The following is a 17500-nucleotide window of genomic DNA, read 5'->3' as shown; positions in this document are numbered from 1 at the left end:
TGTGTCATTTAACCCTTTCACTGCTGTGATTCAGAACGACGCGGATTTTAACATTTGCCCAGAAAACTCAATGTAATAAATAATAATAATGCTGAAAACTTACATAGCGCTATAACTCCGAGACACCAGACTCTAAGCGCTTAAATTTACAAATTACGTTGGCTGAAACATACTCATCATACACAAGAATACACACACACACACGCACACACACACACACAACACAACACACACCAGACAGACCTTCTATCTTGCTTTTCATACAATCTACTAAAGACGAAACAGATATGTTGTTTGTTTGGTTTTTTTTGTAGAGCGCTTTGATCACATTTAATGGATATTGCATAAATTAAGAATCTTAATTAAAATATCGATCGAATTAAATGACCCTCTTCTTAGCAAAAACTCTCAAACCTGGGACCTCGCCTATAGTTTGAATGTGCGACTATGTTGTCTTGTGGAAAGACACTCGCTTTCGGATCAGAAAATCCCGAGTTCGAGCCTCGCTCCGAGTATAATTGAATCCTTGGAAAAGGCTCTTTACTCACATTCTCTCACCGTACTCAGGTGTAAAATGAGTACCTGGCCGTTAACAGCGTTGTCTCTGTCCGAAAAAAATGTAATCATGCCAAACAGGCGTCATGTCCCGTTCTACATGTTAAGCGTTGTTGTTGGCCGGAGACCCCTTGTAAAGCGCTTTGAGCACGTTTAGTGGATATTGCGCTATATAAAAGCTCAATTTTCAAAGCTTGATTTGTTTTTTCATTGACGAGTTTTCTGGCCAAATGCTGAAATCCGCGTCTTTCTGGAGTCCTGCAGTGAACGGGGTAAAACAATCATTTGTTTCGTTTCAATTTACAGTCTCTCTTTTTTATATAAAGCATCAATCAGCTGAGTTGATGTGTGTCATTTAATCTATACAATTTGTTTCGTTTCGTCGTTTCAATTTAGTCTATAATTCGTGTTTTTATATTATTTTACTTAATTTCGTTTTCAATTGAAAAAAAAATTGATGCGAGAATGGGCTGGTTGATATATTTTGTTGGCGCGTTGGTTGTTTGTGTTTCTGTCTTTGGGAAAGTGGGAAGAGTGGGTGGGGGGGGGGGGGGGTATTTTTAAATTGTTTTGTTTTGTTCCATTTCAAACCCAATTTAAAACGGGCTGCTAAGCGCGCGCGTGTGTTGTGTGTGTGTGTGTGTGTGTGTGTGTGCGTGTGTGTGTATGTGTATGTGGTGTGTGTGTATGTGTGCCATTAACACATTGTCAACAACACCTGTTGTCCTCGATTTGTTGGCCTTAGCCGTGTTAATGAAAATTGATCACCGCTGATCACCCGCTCTCGTTCTATTCCAGTTTTTTTTAAAAACATTAAACGATTCACTTGTCAAATGCATTTTGTAGTGAAATTCAATTTGAATATTGTGTGTAGCGTATTGATCTCATTTGTGAGTGTGTCATTGTGTGTGTGTGTTATAGTGTGTGTGTGTGTGTGTGTGTGTCGCAATTTGAGGTGTGTTATTCGATTTTGAAACGTGTGTTGGATTGGAGTTCAACATATGGAAATTGTTGTGAGATAACTATCTAACATCTATTTATTTGGGTAACATTTGATTGAAATGTGAATAGAAATAGTTAGAATTTGCTTATTAGTGACCCATCGTCTCAAAACGGTATTATGTCGGAACGAACCAAATACTTCAAAGCCGAATTAAATGTTAAACTGGTCATAATAATAAATTGTTGACATTAGCACCCTAGAATATGGTATCCATTCTCCTCAATAAAACATACAAACTCTACACAAGTCTGATATTTCTGGCTATAAATTCAATTTTCAACATTTTGAGGCGAAGGGTCACATTAGGTGAATCCGTTTATCACAGATTCCGTCCCTTCGTTGTAACCAACACAGTGAATATTTTTAAGAGGACAGCACACATGTCAACACTTTCTTTTTGGGCTCGATGATTTCTACGAGTGAACAAAGCTCACAAAATCACACACATTATTTTCAAAACAAGCCTTAACACCCGAGATACCAGTCAGTCCCGTGTGGAGAGAGAGGTCATTGGCATTTGTCTTTGTCCACAAACTAAGGGATTGAATTTGGTAGATGATGCATTCACTAAATAGATGCTGTGCGCTTGGCTAAGAAAATCACAACATTGCCATCCGGAAATATTATATCGGACCAAGACACAAAACTATGTGTAACCTTGAACGTTTTGTGAAAATTACCCATAAAGAATTAAGGATGGCAGAGAAAAAATAACAAAGAAAGGATTGACGGCAGCTTCGTTTTCTCTAAAGATAGAACGATGTTGACGTCACTCAGGTCTTTGTTATTGCTTTTTGCCATCCACGTTTATGAGCAATTCTCTCTAAACTGTATTAAGCAGAGTATAAACGTTCATGGATTCACATAGTTTTGTGTGTTGGTCCTTTATATTTCCGGATGGCAATTTTGTGAGCTTATTAGCCAAGCGCATACTATCTATACTCAAAACTATGTGTTATTTTAAAAGTCTGATTAATACAATTTAGTGAGAACCACTCAAAAATGGCTGGCTATAAACAATAACAACAAGGTGAGTTTAGTTTAGTTTAGTTTATTCAATATTAGGCTTTCGCCAATAAATCAACAATTTGATGCCAACATACATGAAAGTGGAAAAAAAAAAAAAGAAGGTAAATGGAACCAAAAAATAAACTGATACACCACACAAAAATACACGAATGGTAATAACATCAATACGTTCATATAATATAATAATATAATAATAATAATAATAATAATAATAATAATAATAATAATAATAATAATATAATAATAATAATATAATAATAATAATAATAATAATAATAATAATAATAATAATAGTAATATAATAATAACAACAACAATAAAAGAAAGAAAGAAAAAAAAAAAAAGAAGAAGAAGAAGAAGAAGAAGAGAAGAAGAAGAAGAAGAAGAGAAGAGAAGAAGAAGAAGAAGAGAAACACAACAACAACAAGAATATCAATAATAATAACAATAATAATATTACCATAATCCCACACCCCAATCATCACCGTTACCACACCACCATTACCATTATCACTACCACTATCACCATCACTTTTACATTTCCAATCAGTTTTTCTCATTTAAAAAAATAAAAAATAAAAAAAATAAAAATAAATAAATAAATAAATAAATAAATAAATAAATAAATAAATAAATAAATAAATAGATAGATAAATAATAATAATAATAATAATAATAATAATAATAATAATAATAATAATAATAATAATAATAATAATAATAATAATAAATAAAATATTGATACCCATCACAACAGACCTCCTCACTACCACGAAAATTCCCGTAGTACTACGGCTAAATCCCGGGCTGGATATAATAAAGGTTTTTAATTAAATGTCATTTCTTGAAAACGAAGTTCTGGTGCCAGAGCTATCACATAGAGTTAATATTTTTCCCCACGCATTATAAGGACAAACTGGTGGTTTTTAAGGGTAGTTAAAATGTCTACGATGTTATTTACCCTGAAAACTACTTATTACATTTTCCTATTTCAAGTAGGCAGGTCTGCCATGATAAGTATCAGTTCCATAGTCAAATAAGACAAACAGAAATAACTTTTATTTTAATCAATAATCCATACAATTTGATGACAACAGACATGAGAGTGAGGAAAAAAGGTAAATGAAACCAAAGCATAAAATGATACCATAAATAATCATAAAAATACAACATTGTAATACCACCAATACTTACAATAATAGTAATAATAATAATAATAATAATAACAATAATAACAATAATAATAATAATAATAATAATAATAATAATAATAATAATAATAATAATAATAATAATAATAATAATAATAATAAGAAGAAGAAGAATTGTAAAAATAACATAAGCGCCCCAGCAATAATATCTAGTATTGTATTTGTAAATGAGGACCACGCTTATATCCCTTTCGTTGACAATTAAGAAGATAGGGATTATATCATGGTAATTCTGTTTTGGATAATAAATTTATTGACTTTTAGTAATAATAGGTGCTCCAAAATGCTTTGGTCTGGGTGATCTTTATCTTCGGGGAAATTCCAACATAATCAATAGCCCACCACTTATTTAACACATTTCTATCGTTGACTAAAGTTCTAGAAGAATGGGATCTTGCGAACATTGCCTAGAAGTTACAGACATATTAGTTTAACGTATTTTTTGGTAGAATTACAGAATTAATTCCCAAAGACAAATACTTGAATCTTTTAGAATATCACAAACATTTAAGTTATTTTCCGTACTGATATAGTCTAGAGCGAAACAAGCTTGCGTACTTCAATTATTCCATGTCAAGGGTTGGTTTCTGTGTTTTTAAGAATTTTACGGCGTTTGTGACGCATTGAAAGAACAGAAAATGTATAAGGTAGTCTAAAAGTATACTTTTCTCAAAGGCACCCGAGGATAAATAGGCAAAGGTAAATGGTGCGGATAGGGCACCAAGAGCACCCTCGGTGTAGTTAGATTGAAATCGCTTAGAAGTCAAAGATACAAGCAAAGAGTATTAACAAGTGAACTCCAACACTTCTTTTACAAATCACATCAAAACAGAAGAACCAAGAAAGAAAAAAAAAAATATATATAGATATATATATATATATATATATATATATATATATATATATATATAAATATATATGGTTATATACACTGGTTATGATATCAATGCTGATAATAACAACAACAACAACAGCAACAATAATAATAATAATATTAATAATAACAATATAATAACAACAATAATAATAATAACAATAATAATAATAATAACAACAATAATGACAATAATAATAACAATAATAACAACAACAATAAGCCAATTGTGCAATCGCAACTAATCTTTATCATGGTAAACTATTATACAATATTTTAATATCCATGCCCAATTCCCCCCCCCCCCACCCCACTTTCTCACACAAATACACACTCACACACACACACATACTTATATATATATATATATATATATATATATATATATATATATATATATATATATATATAACATGTCATATTTTGTATAATATACCACATCTTAGTATCAGAACTGCAGTTACTAAACAGACAAAAACAAATGAAAACAAACAAACAATCGCATTTTTCCCTCTATCATCAATTTTAATAAGTTTTCCTTGCCGTGGAAACCACAATTATACTTGTAAATATTTCTTGTGTTCGATCTGTACCTTAAAACAAAGTCTACCTAAATCACCTTGCTGTCTACTGTCTCTGCATTTCAAAAATTTGATAAATTCAAACATACTTGGTTTATTTTTCAGTTTTTCCGGCAGGCAATTTCTTCTCTCTTGCGTATACCTCGAACATTCAATTAGACAATGGTATTCGTCTTCTATTACGTCACAAGTAGGACATTTACGATCATTTCTATCTACTTTTCTTGTGCCCCATCTACCCCTTTCTATATAAAACAAATGAGAACTCAATCTGATTTTTGAGATGGCAACTCTGTAAGATTTATTACACAGTTTCATATATGGTTCTAACTCAAAGGTGTCTTTAATGTGTTTATACAGCCGTCCAGACGTCGTCATCGACATCTCAGCGTGCCACTCTTGTAGAAACATGTCATCCAAGCGTTGTTTTAAAACCGCCAGAAAGTAATTTTCATTTTTCACATTTTGTTTAACCCAATAATGGCCCATTCCGCTCCTATCCAGCAACTGCTTCACCAGACTTACCCAAGTTGTTGTGTTTGGTTCATTAATATTCAATTGCACAAGTTCTTTGTATACTGCATGAGTGAATGAGCAATCATTATTTCCTGGGCGAATAAGTTTCAACCAATACTTAATAACTTTCATTTTTCTTTCAATATGCAAAGGATACACCCCCAATTCCCCATAAACAAAACAGTTTGGTGTGCTGTGCTTAACACATAGAATGGATTTAAGAAAACCGAGGTGAAATCTTTCAATTGGATCAGCTCTTCTTAAACCCCATATTTCTGCCCCATAATTCAGTATTGGTAAGATGGTACTATTGAACAGTTTCATTTGCATCTGTGGTAAAATTTCTGTGTTAGTGTTAAAATACTTTCTAAGTGAAAATAGTGCTCTTCTGGCTGAGTTTGTTACTTCTTGTGTACATTTTGTAAGAGATCCCGATGCGCTAAAATGACAGCCTAGATACTTGAATGACGAGATTACTTCAATACTTTTACCCTGATATGACCATTTGTCTTGTTGCCCAGTTTTCCCTCCCTTTTTAATACTACGATTTTTGTTTTACTGATATTTACCTTTATTCCCCATTGTATACAATATTCTTGTAAAGAGTCTAAACCGTTCTGCAAACCCTCTTTTGTTTCACTGATTATTGCCATATCGTCTGCAAACATGAGCAATTTAATTGTAATATCCTGTATTTGTAATCCTATGGAATCTTCACTTAATTTACTTTCAAGATCATTAACAAACAGCGAAAACAAAAGTGGCGAAGTGCTTTCACCCTGTAATAATCCGCTGTTTGATTTAAAAAATTGTTGTTGACCTTTACCTCCTGTGGCCAGCTCAACCTTTGAATACATGTTTCTAAATAGCTTGACAAATTTCGAGCTCACACCGGATTTGATCAATTTTGTAAATAATGCGGATCTGTCAATAAGGTCATATGCTTTTTCATAGTCGATAAACGCACAATGTAGCTTCTTCCCTTTAGATAGCAATATCTCGATAATTCCATGTAGAATAAAATGGCAATCTGCTGTGCTCCTTCCCTTTCTAAATCCATATTGAACCTCGTTTAACACATTCTCTCCCTCCACCCATACATTTAGTCTTTCATTCATCACTCTTGTAAACAGTTTTCCTATACAACTCATTATTGTTATCCCTCTATAATTGTTCACATCTCTTTCATCTCCCTTTTTAAAAATCGGCACAATTCTACCCTGACTCCATATCAAGGGGAAATATTCCAATTCCAGTATCTTATTGAAAATTGATAAAATCAGTAATTTGATTTCTGAAGTTGCATTAATAATAAATTCATTTAACATATTATCCACTCCAGTAGCTTTGCCGCGTTTAAGAGCCTTAATTGCTTTGTGTAGTTCCCCATCTCGATTGGCTTATCTAAAATGTCTATATCTATAATATTCCTTCCCACATCCTTTTCTACCTCTGCAATCTCCGCCCTACCCATCTCCCCAACCCTGATTCTTTATTTGCTAAAGTTTTAAAATGGTCGTAGAAGTTTATATCTGGCAGCTCTCTTCGTGATACTGAATTTCTTTTTATTTCCTTCCAAAAGTTCTGGGGTTCATGCTTACTTAAATCCAATAAATGTTGCGCTTTTTTGCGACTGTAATTTCTTTTGTTAATCCTACATACCTTCCTGTATTTATTCCTTTCCTTACACATCAATGTCCTGTTTTCCCCTGTCCCCGTCTCTATAAACTTATGTGCTCGTTCAGTGAATACTTTGCGTTGGATCTGACAAGCTTCGTTATACCATGGTGCTTTCTTTCTTCTCCCTTTCCTTTGTTTATCCCCTCTCCCCTCTATCCTAACTACATGATCTATCCTGCTTCTGTTAAAATATCTGTTAACTCGACTATATTACCCTCTAATACCTCTGGATCTGTGTTAGTTTGTACCAAATATATTAGATTGCTCACCTTATTATGACACACTTCTGTATTTAATAATGTAACGTAATTCTCCTTCTTATCCTCTTTCCACTTTGTCAACATAACCCCATCTAAACCGTCACTTACCTCCCGTCTATTCTCACTATTATTTAATTTCAAAGTAAACGATATTATCTTATGGTCTGACATTTCATTTGTTTCATGGACGTTAAAACCACACACATTTCCTATAACCCGCTTATTGCAAATAACATAGTCGATTGTACTCTCCCTTTTTTATTGCCAAACGTTGTGCATCCCTTCATTTTATCCTCCCCTGTTCTCCCATTTAATATTGCAAGGTCACATGTGTAACATAATTGGAGTAATTTCAGTCCATAGTCATTTACTTTTTTGTCCTTATTAAAACGTCTAACTGTCATGTCATTACATAAGAAATCTCTTTCACATAAAACATTCTCTACCGAAAGCTCTTCTGTCTGGTTCTCTCTAATGTCAACAGTCAAACAATCCTCTCTCTCCGCCGTCCTTGCATTCATGTCTCCTGCTACTATAATCCCTCCCTGATCGGTCACTTTTGTCAATTGATTTAACAGTTCATCAAAACAACTTACATTATCGTCAAAATCGCTACGCGTTGATCCATACGGCCTCATGTAGACAAATAATAAATATACACTTTCATTCCATCCAAAATGTTCCTTATCTAATTTAAAACACATACCATCTTCATACTCCCAATCTACAAGTGACACACCCTTTTCCAAACGCTTCCTGAAATAACACACTAACCCACCCGAATCCCGTTTGGCCCTTGATTTTCTTTTACGGTGTTTGCAGAACGGTTCACAGTAGCCATCTAACATTAAATTACTTCTCTCATTCGTCCACGTCTCACTTAACAAAATTACATCAAATTTATAAATACTTTCAACAAATTCAGGACATTCTTTCTTCATTTCCAAACTACCATTGATATTAAAAACACAAAAGGATACATTTGAAACGTGGCTCCGCGGCGCATCTTCCTATTGTCGATCTGTTGTCGTCGTCGGTCTCACTGTCCGCACTTCCCTGCCGTCCACAATCAGCCTGGCTGGGTATGCTACCCAGGCGTCTCTTCCGGCATTCTTGGCTGCCTTCAAATCCGCCATCAATTGGCGTCTTGCCTCCCGGATCTCAGACGGAAAGTCTTCACTTACTCCAAGTCCAGGAGGCAGATGCTTTCTCCCCAGCTTGACTCGTTGCCTGTCATTGAAGTCAAGGAATTTGGCAATGACAGGCCTTCTTTTGTCACTCGTTCTTCTACCCATCCTGTGCGCTCTTTCTATCACCACCCTTCCTTCCACTTTGCACTTCCGCACCAACTCCGCCACCAGTTCAAAACAATTCTCTCCCTCCCTCTCCTCGACACCGTGAAACACCAAGTTGTTCCTCCTGCTTCTGGCCTCACTCTCAATCGCCCTCGCCTCTAACACCTCCACTCGCCTTCTCAACACCCCCACATCTTCCTTGACAATTCTCGCCTCACTTCGTTGCATCTTTACCTCCTCCTCTATCCTGTCTAACCTCTCCTCTTGTCCTTTCATATTTTCTAATATCCTGTCCATTTGATCTTTAATGGTACTGAGTTGCCCCAACACCGCTAAAACCGAGCTCACGCTGTCTTTGACTCCATCAATTACATTCCTCAATTCTATGAATTCCCTTCTCAACTCACACATCTCGTCAGTAACACTCGGTAGATCGTCGCTACCCCCTCTTAATCTCTTTGCATTGGAAGCTGGGGTAGACATGGTTTGGCTACTTATTATCAAATATGTACGTTGAAGAGAGAGAGAAGGTTGGGGGGGTTACGGTTGGGAGAAAACAGTTCACGATTCTTGTCACAGAGTGACAAAACAAACAGTGACACGGAATGTTTACACAACAATCACAATCCAGATAATCAAAACAACCAGGGTTTACAGGTGAACAGCGACGATGACGGTTACGGTGATATTGAATAATAATAATAATAATAATAATAATAATAATACAATGATGAGATGATTTAATGCCTCGAATGGTGAAATAATGGCAGAAGTTGAAGAATTTTGTACTACCTTCACAGTTTCAATTGGAAATCCTGAAAACACAAAACACTTAAACAGTCCGGAATATAGTCCAAAAGATAAAGGGGAAATGATTCGAACAGACCAATATAAATTTCAATCCAAGACAACAACAATTACTTGAGAAATATAGGATAAATGCACGATAACACCACAGCAGATAGAAAGACGTCTTGACACCTTGACACACAAAAACAAAAAAAAAAAAAAAAAAAGAGTGACCCGAATTTATTTCTATCTATAGATAGTATGCGCTTGGCTAAGAAGCTCACAACATTGCCGTCCGGAAGTTAACGGACCAACACACAAAACTATGTGTAACCATGAACATGAACGTTTATAGTCTGATGAATACAATTTAGTGAGAACTACTCATAAAAATACCTGACTTAAAACAATAACAAAGAGCTGATTGACGTCAATTTCGTTCGTTCCTTCTTTCGGCACTTTGAATTAAATTTTTATTTATCCAAAGAAACAGCCCAGAATGGTAGCACTAACGAGACATGACGCCGATAAGGCGATATTACTTTTTTTGTAGGGCTATGTGGTCTAGTGGTATGACACTCGCTTTCGGATCGGACGGTCCTGGGTTCGAGCCTCGCGCTCGGCGCATAGTTGAGTCCTTGGAAAAGGCTCTTTACTCACATTCTCTCACCGTACTCAGGTGTAAGATGAGTACCTGGCCGTTAACAGCGTTGACTTTGTCCGAAAAATTGTAATATCGCCTAACAGGCGTCATGTCCCGTCCTACATGTTAAATGTTGCTGTTGACCAGGGACCCCTTGTAAAGCGCTTTGAGCACATTTAGAGGGGCATTGCGCTATATAAAACTCAATTTTTTTTCAGACAGAGACATCACTGTTAACGGGCAAGTAAGGTGAGAGACGCTGGGAGAATGTGAGTAAAGAGCCTCTTTCCAAGGACTCAACCATGCGCACGCCGAGTGAGGTTAGAACCCAGGACCTCCCGATCAGAAAGCGAGTGTCACACCACAAGGCCACATAGCCGCACGAAGATACGAACAAAGAAATTTCCCCATTTAGTTTACCTGAAAGTTTTACCATTCCTTGACGATCGGTCACAAATAAGAAAATGTGTTGCTGGCTGAAGATGCGCAAATTTCATAATTGAGTTTTAGTTATGTATGCAGTGGTGTAGACCACATCTTTCTGATCATTTAACACTTAAAATTGTCTTTCTATTAGAACCAAGTTATGAATTGTTTTCTAAATAAAATTTGTTGCTGTGGGAAACACTTTACCTTCGATTTTGGCTCATATCTCGAATCGAAGCTTGCCGCATCTTCCCGGGCTTTCTCAACCAGCCTCACAAATGGTGGCAATTTCACTAAACAAAAAACAAAAAAACAAAAAACAAAAATACAAAATGAAAAAAGAACTCAATTCGATACTTATTTAGGACCGTTAAAATCTTTGATTACACTTCAACTATGTTTGTGTCGGTAAAATTGAAAAGAATGAGAAAAGAGGGAGAAAGAGGAAGAGAGACGAGATACAAATGAGGTGAAAATACACTCAAAAATAGGAAAGGAAAATCAAAAGAATATCATAGAAAACTCGGCCAAAAACCGTAAAAGATTTTAGTTGAATTTGTGAGAGGTGGCGGAAGTATTTGGCTGTAGAATGACAAATGTTTTTAAAAAAAATGCCAACTTTTAGAACGCTTAACCTGAATTCATCTATTGATGATATGTGTTTAAGTAAAATACTCACAACATCCGCCAGTCGGATATAAGGTACCAAACACAAAACTCGGTGTATCTGTCACCTGTAACGTTTCATTGTCTGATTGATATAATTTAATGAGAACTAACCACCACAACAAAGAGCTGAGTGACGTCAATTCACTATAGATAGAATGCGCTTGGCCAAGGAGTTCACAACATTGCCATCCGGAAGTATAACGGACCAACACACAAACTCTGTGTAACCATGAACTTTTATAGTCTGGTTTAACAGTTTAGTGAGAACAACTCACAAACGCGGATGGCAAAAACCATAACAAAGGCCTGAGTGACGTCATCTGCATACTATCTATAGATAGTATGCAGATGACGTCACTCAGGCCTTTGTTATTGTTTTTGCCATCCGCGTTTGTGAGTTGTTCTCACTAAACTGTATTAACCAGACTATAAAAGTTCATGGTTACACAGAGTTTGTGTGTTGGTCCTTCATACTTCCGGATGGCAATGTTGTGAACTCCTTGGCCAAGCGCATTCTATCTATAAGAAGAACGAAATTGCCATAACTCAGCTCTTTGGCATTGCTTTTAGCCAGCCATATTTATGAGTAGTTTTCACGAAATGCCGTTAATCAGACTATAAACTTTTAAAGGTTACACATAGGTTTTTGTTCTGGTACGTTATAGATAGTATGCGCTTGGCTAAGAAGCTCACAACATTGCCATCCGGAAGAATAACGAACCAACACACAAAACCGTGTGTATCCATGAACGTTTATAGTCAGGTTAATACAGTTTAGTGAGCATTACTCATAAACGCGGATGGCAAAAAACAATAACAAAGACCTGAGTGACGTCAACTAAGAACTATCTATAGATAGTATGCGCTTGGCTAAGAAGCTCATAACATTGCCATCCGGAAGTATAACGGACCAACACACAAATCTGTGTGTATCCGTGAACGTTTATAGTCAGGTTAATACAGTTCAGTGAGCATTACTCATAATCGCGGATGGCAAAAAACAATAATAAAGACCCATGTGACGTCATCTTCGAACTATCTATAGATAGTATGCAGATGACGTCACTCAGGCCTTTGTTATTGTTTTTGCCATCCGCGTTTGTGAGTTGTTCTCACTAAACTGTATTAACCAGACTATAAAAGTTCATGGTTACACAGAGTTTGTGTGTTGGTCCGTTATACTTCCGGATGGCAATGTTGTGAACTCCTTGGCCTAGCGCATTCTATCTATACGGGCTGGCAATGTTATGAGTTTTTTTGTTTTTTTAAACTAAACGTATAGATAGTATGCAGATGACGTCACTCAGGCCTTTGTTATTGTTTTTGTCATCCGCGTTTGTGAGTTGTTCTCACTAAACTGTATTAACCAGACTATAAAAGTTCATGGTTACACAGAGTTTGTGTGTTGGTCCGTTATACTTCCGGATGGCAATGTTGTGAACTCCTTGGCCAAGCGCATTCTATCTATATATATATAGTCTGCGCTTGGCTAAGAAGCCCATAACATTGCCATCCGGAAGTATAACGGACCAAAACACAATACTATGTGTAACCTTGAACGTTGATAGTCCGGTTAATGCAGTTTAGTGAGAATTACTCATAAACGTGAATGGCAAGAAAAAACCAATAATAAAGACCTGAGTGACGTCAGCTTCGTTCTATATATAAACTTTTCAGGGTTACATATATAGCTTTTTATTTTGTTACATTATATCCGGCTGGCGGATGTTATGAGTTTTTTAACTAAATGTATAGCATCAATATTGATTTATTGAGTCAAAGGTTTCTGGTCATTTTTTTTTTTTAAGAAAAATGTTTGGCCAGTTTTCTTATCAGAGCTCTTTGCTTTGGTCTGTGTCGTTGAAATGTCTATTTATTTCAGGCATTGTTGGGAAATTTGTCAGCTCCAGATGTCTGGTAGAATAGATTGGGTCTGGATTGGGTCTGGATTGGGTCTGGATTGGGTCTGGATTGGGTCTGAATGGGTCGGGTCGTCACTTTACATAGGGGAGATGAAGGTGTGGTGGTGGTGGTGGTGGTGGTAGGGGAGGGTGGGAGGGGGGAGGGTGGTGGATAGTTAATAGGGCAGAGAAGTCATTAGGTCACACCTACCCATCCGGTTCCAAAATCATTGGACGTGTATGTATCCAGTCCGTCGGAGGGATTGGATAGTCACTTTGAACAGGGGAGATGAGGGTTTGGTGGTGGTGGTCGTAAAGGAGGGTGGGGTAGGGGAGGGGGGGTGGATATTCAATGGGGCAGAGAAGTAATTAGGTCACACCTACTCATCCGATTCCAAAATCATTGGAAGTGTATGTATCCAGTCCGTCGGAGGGATTGGATAGTCACTTTGCACAGGGGAGATGAGGGTGTGGTGGTGGTGGTGGTGGTAGGGGAGGGTGGGAGGGGGGTGGATATTCAATGGGGCAGAAGAGTCATTTGGTCACACCTACTCATCCGGTTCCAAAATCATTGGAAGTGTGTATATAACCAGTCCTTCGGAGGACAATTAATGAATAAATTACACATTGAATCATAACGCGGCATAACTATTTCAGCAGCCGTTTGTATAAGCAGATTCTTAGTATGTTGTTTTGTTTTTAAGGGTTTTACTGCGCTTGCAACACATTTAAGTTATGTCAGCGCCAGTAAAAAGGAAGAAAATGGGACAGTAAAAAGTTCTAGAATTACAATTAAAGCACCCAAGAGAAAGTAAGACATAGGGGAACTGGGAACAAATAGGGATCAGATGTAGATTCCAAGAGCATACCACCAATGTACTTTGCTTGAGATCACCTATAAGTCTCATCCGGACACAAGCACACAGTCCAACAAAGAGGAATACACTCAAATGCTTACATTTCATTATACATTCAAAATAACAAATATAATAATACATAACCAGAGAGATGATTTACAAGGAAAAAATATCATCTCCGAAAACAATAACTATGCATTCGACTGTTTCCCTCCCAGTTAAGGAATCCGGTCAGGTTCGGGACAAAACCAAGCAATCTCATACCAAGACAAAGACAGAAAGCAAATTGGAAAACAGATATAAGGGGATAGAAGACACATTATGTACCTCCCCCTGCCCACTATGGGAGGTCAGGAACCCCACCCAGGATTCTTAGTATAACGGACTTTAAAGAGCGAGGGTGGATAGTCTTTATTGACGACCATAATAATATTTAGACTCTAAAATAAGATGACAACACTCTGATTGACACCAGAAGATTGAGAATTGGATTCAATAGTCTGATGTCACGTCGCCTAGCAACGGCGACCATCGTGGTTCTAAACAAAGAAAATCGGACCTTTTTATTCTTCATGCTGACTAGAACTTTTCATGTGTCATGTGATCAGAATGTGTAAAAGTCAAAACATGATCAGATTTATAATGAGTTTTTTTCCCTCTGGATACGCTTTTATGCTCGTCCGAGAAATATTTCATAAGAGCGTTCGCCATTGTTCGGATAGTTTAGAGCCAGTTACTAAGTTACCATGCGTCATTACGAGGGAAGTGACGTTACGACTGTTGAAGCGTTTTACACAAGGCATGTTTCCAGTCCTCCGGAAGAGCGGTTTTACACTTACAATGAGATATGAACCAGTTTTTTGACATAACACTTTGTTCCCTATTTACCTAGGCTATGTGAGCGTTGCTGGTAGCCGTTATCTTTATATTGTTTTGTATGTTTTTGTTATTATTTCTCCGCGAAGTCCCGGGTTTGAGAGTTGTTTTTTTGGCGATATGTGGGTCATTTTAATCGATCGACATTTTTAGAATCTTGGATATTATGGAAGACCTCGAGAGGTCCCAGGTTTGAGTGCTTTTGCCAAGATTAGGGTCACTTAAATCGATTGATCTGATCTGACGAGTTTTTTTAGCCAATCTTTTAAAATACTTGTTGGTTTTTCCACGACTGTTAATCGGTGAATATCGGTAATCGATTTAATGCGATGGATTCGAATCTGTACTTTCCTACATAATATATCGTGTTACATCTGGATGGGGTTTTCCCGCTAATCCATCTTGAAAGGAAAACCATTATTGACTGAAATGTATTTTTTACTCTCATTGTACGTGCCAAGTGTTAAAAACCGGGGTCTTTCAGAATAAGGTGTTTGTCAAGGTGAAAAAGAAATAATATATTATAATGTTGTTTTCATTTTCGCAAACATCTAAGTTGGGCTAATATATTTTTGCTTTAAACCAGGTACAGATGTAGATCTTCCAATTTCTATCCTCCCTTCTACCCATGCTCATTATTTTACTTTTCCTGGCACTTTAAAAAAAAAAAAGGGGGGGGGGTAGCGAAGTGGCCGAGTGGTTAAGGCATTGCACTGTGACCCGCTTCAGGCACTTTCCATTTTTTCCTTGGGTAAGATTATCAACCCCCAATTTGCTCACTTGAACAACATGGGTGATTCCTGTTGAAATCCGACATCTAGTTTGATGGATTATCTATATTCCTTCGTGGAATGCCTAGGCGACGATATCTTATGATGTCGTGGTGGTGGAAGGGCATATTCTTTTTTTATTATTTTAAAGCGACCCATGTATGTTCAAACCGCCATTGGAACTCTCAAACATTAATAAACACATTTTTATGCCTCAACTTATGGGTTAATCTCATAGTCTCTGTGTACTTTTTGTTCTCAAACGAGAAATTCCAAGAGGTTTTCGTATTTAGCTTTGTTTCTGTTTTTATTTATTTATTTATTTTTTTTATTTTTTTTGGTTTTTTGTTTTGGGGGGTTTTCTAGTTTTAAAAAATAATGATGTTTTGTTTTGTTTTGTTTTTGTTTTTCTCGTTTTTAGAAAAATAACAATGTGTCGTAACTACAATGTATTCTTTATTCTCCCCCAGGTTAAGTTCCTGTGATAAAATCAGCCTATCATCACCTATATATTCCAATAAAACTCTAGAACAACGGACAAAGTCCACGTCCAAACAGAGCCTCCTTGACCTATTTAGCACCAAGCTGGATAAGGTCAAGGTCAACCGGAAGCGCTTTTCATTGGCCAACACGTCCCTGATCAAAAAGCCACGCCCGAGCGATGGCAACATCCTCGCGCTCACTAGCACTCAGAGAAGACAACGAAGAAAGGATATTAAACGTGATTTCGGCCGGAAAAGCATCAAGACCGACAATCGGATAGAACAGGCCGCCGCATCGGTGACCTCGGATCGGGATGGTTGTAACTGGACGTTTGTCTTCGACCCGTCCGGGCGCCTGTGTTACTGGTGGTCGAGCGTGGTCAGTATTGCCTTTCTATACAACTTTTGGGTCATTATATATCGCTTTGCCTTCCAGGAAATCAATTCCGACAACATCGCGTTGTGGTTCACTCTGGACTACAGCGCCGATTTCCTCTATGTCCTTGACATCGCGTTCCATTTTAGGTGTGGTTATTTAGAAGACGGGGTCTTGCAAACAGACCCGACTAAATTAAGAATACATTACATGAATACGACTACCTTTTACATCGATTGTTTATGTTTGTTGCCCATTGACTTCTTATACCTCAGTATCGGATTTTGTTCCATCGTGCGCGGATTTCGTCTCGTCAAAGTTTACAAGTTTTGGTCATTTTTGGATCGCACGGAGCGCCATACAAATTACCCCAATCTCATTCGGACTACCTCTCTTATTCATTATCTTCTAGCTTTATTTCATTGGAACGCGTGCCTCTACTACAAATTAGCGGAAAGTACGGAGGGCCAGATGGGTCAGAATTGGGGGTTTCCCGAGGACGGGAATAATAAGAACAACACGGTGCTCAATTATTTCCATGCTCTGTACTTGAGTGTTCTTACGTTGTCGACCATTGGAGATCCTCCTGACCCCACCTCTTTGACGGAGTACACGTTTGTCATATGTGAGATGGTGTTCTCCTTGCTGCTCTTTGCCACAGTCTTGGGACACATTGCGAACATCGTGACTAACGTCAGTGCGGCGAG

General features: G+C 37.1%; 2 protein-coding genes across 2 annotated transcripts in view; one reads left to right on the top strand and one right to left on the bottom strand.

The window, feature by feature from the left end:
* Positions 1-17500, top strand: part of LOC144980774 (uncharacterized) — a 214945-nt gene that overhangs the window by 66476 nt on the left and 130969 nt on the right. Inside the window, exon 5 of the mRNA XM_078928561.1 lies at positions 16406-17500. This exon is cut by the window's right edge and continues 14 nt beyond it. Coding sequence (XP_078784687.1) covers positions 16406-17500 — 1095 coding nt within the window. The remainder of the gene's footprint in view (positions 1-16405) is intronic.
* Positions 8666-9860, bottom strand: LOC144980775 (uncharacterized). Its single transcript, XM_078928563.1, has 2 exons — positions 9797-9860; positions 8666-9494 (listed from the first exon to the last, which is right to left on the bottom strand). Exon 2 carries the CDS (start codon positions 9485-9487, stop codon positions 8720-8722), a length of 768 nt encoding a protein of 255 aa, XP_078784689.1. The 5' UTR covers positions 9488-9494; positions 9797-9860; the 3' UTR covers positions 8666-8719.

The sequence above is a fragment of the Berghia stephanieae genome, chromosome 10 (genome assembly GCF_034508935.2).
Source record: "Berghia stephanieae isolate SIO BIC M18660-M18661 chromosome 10, UCSD_Bste_1.3, whole genome shotgun sequence".
NCBI lineage: Eukaryota > Metazoa > Mollusca > Gastropoda > Nudibranchia > Aeolidiidae > Berghia > Berghia stephanieae.
The sequence above is the reverse complement of the archived record's forward strand: the minus strand, read 5'-3'. Positions and strand labels throughout refer to the sequence as shown.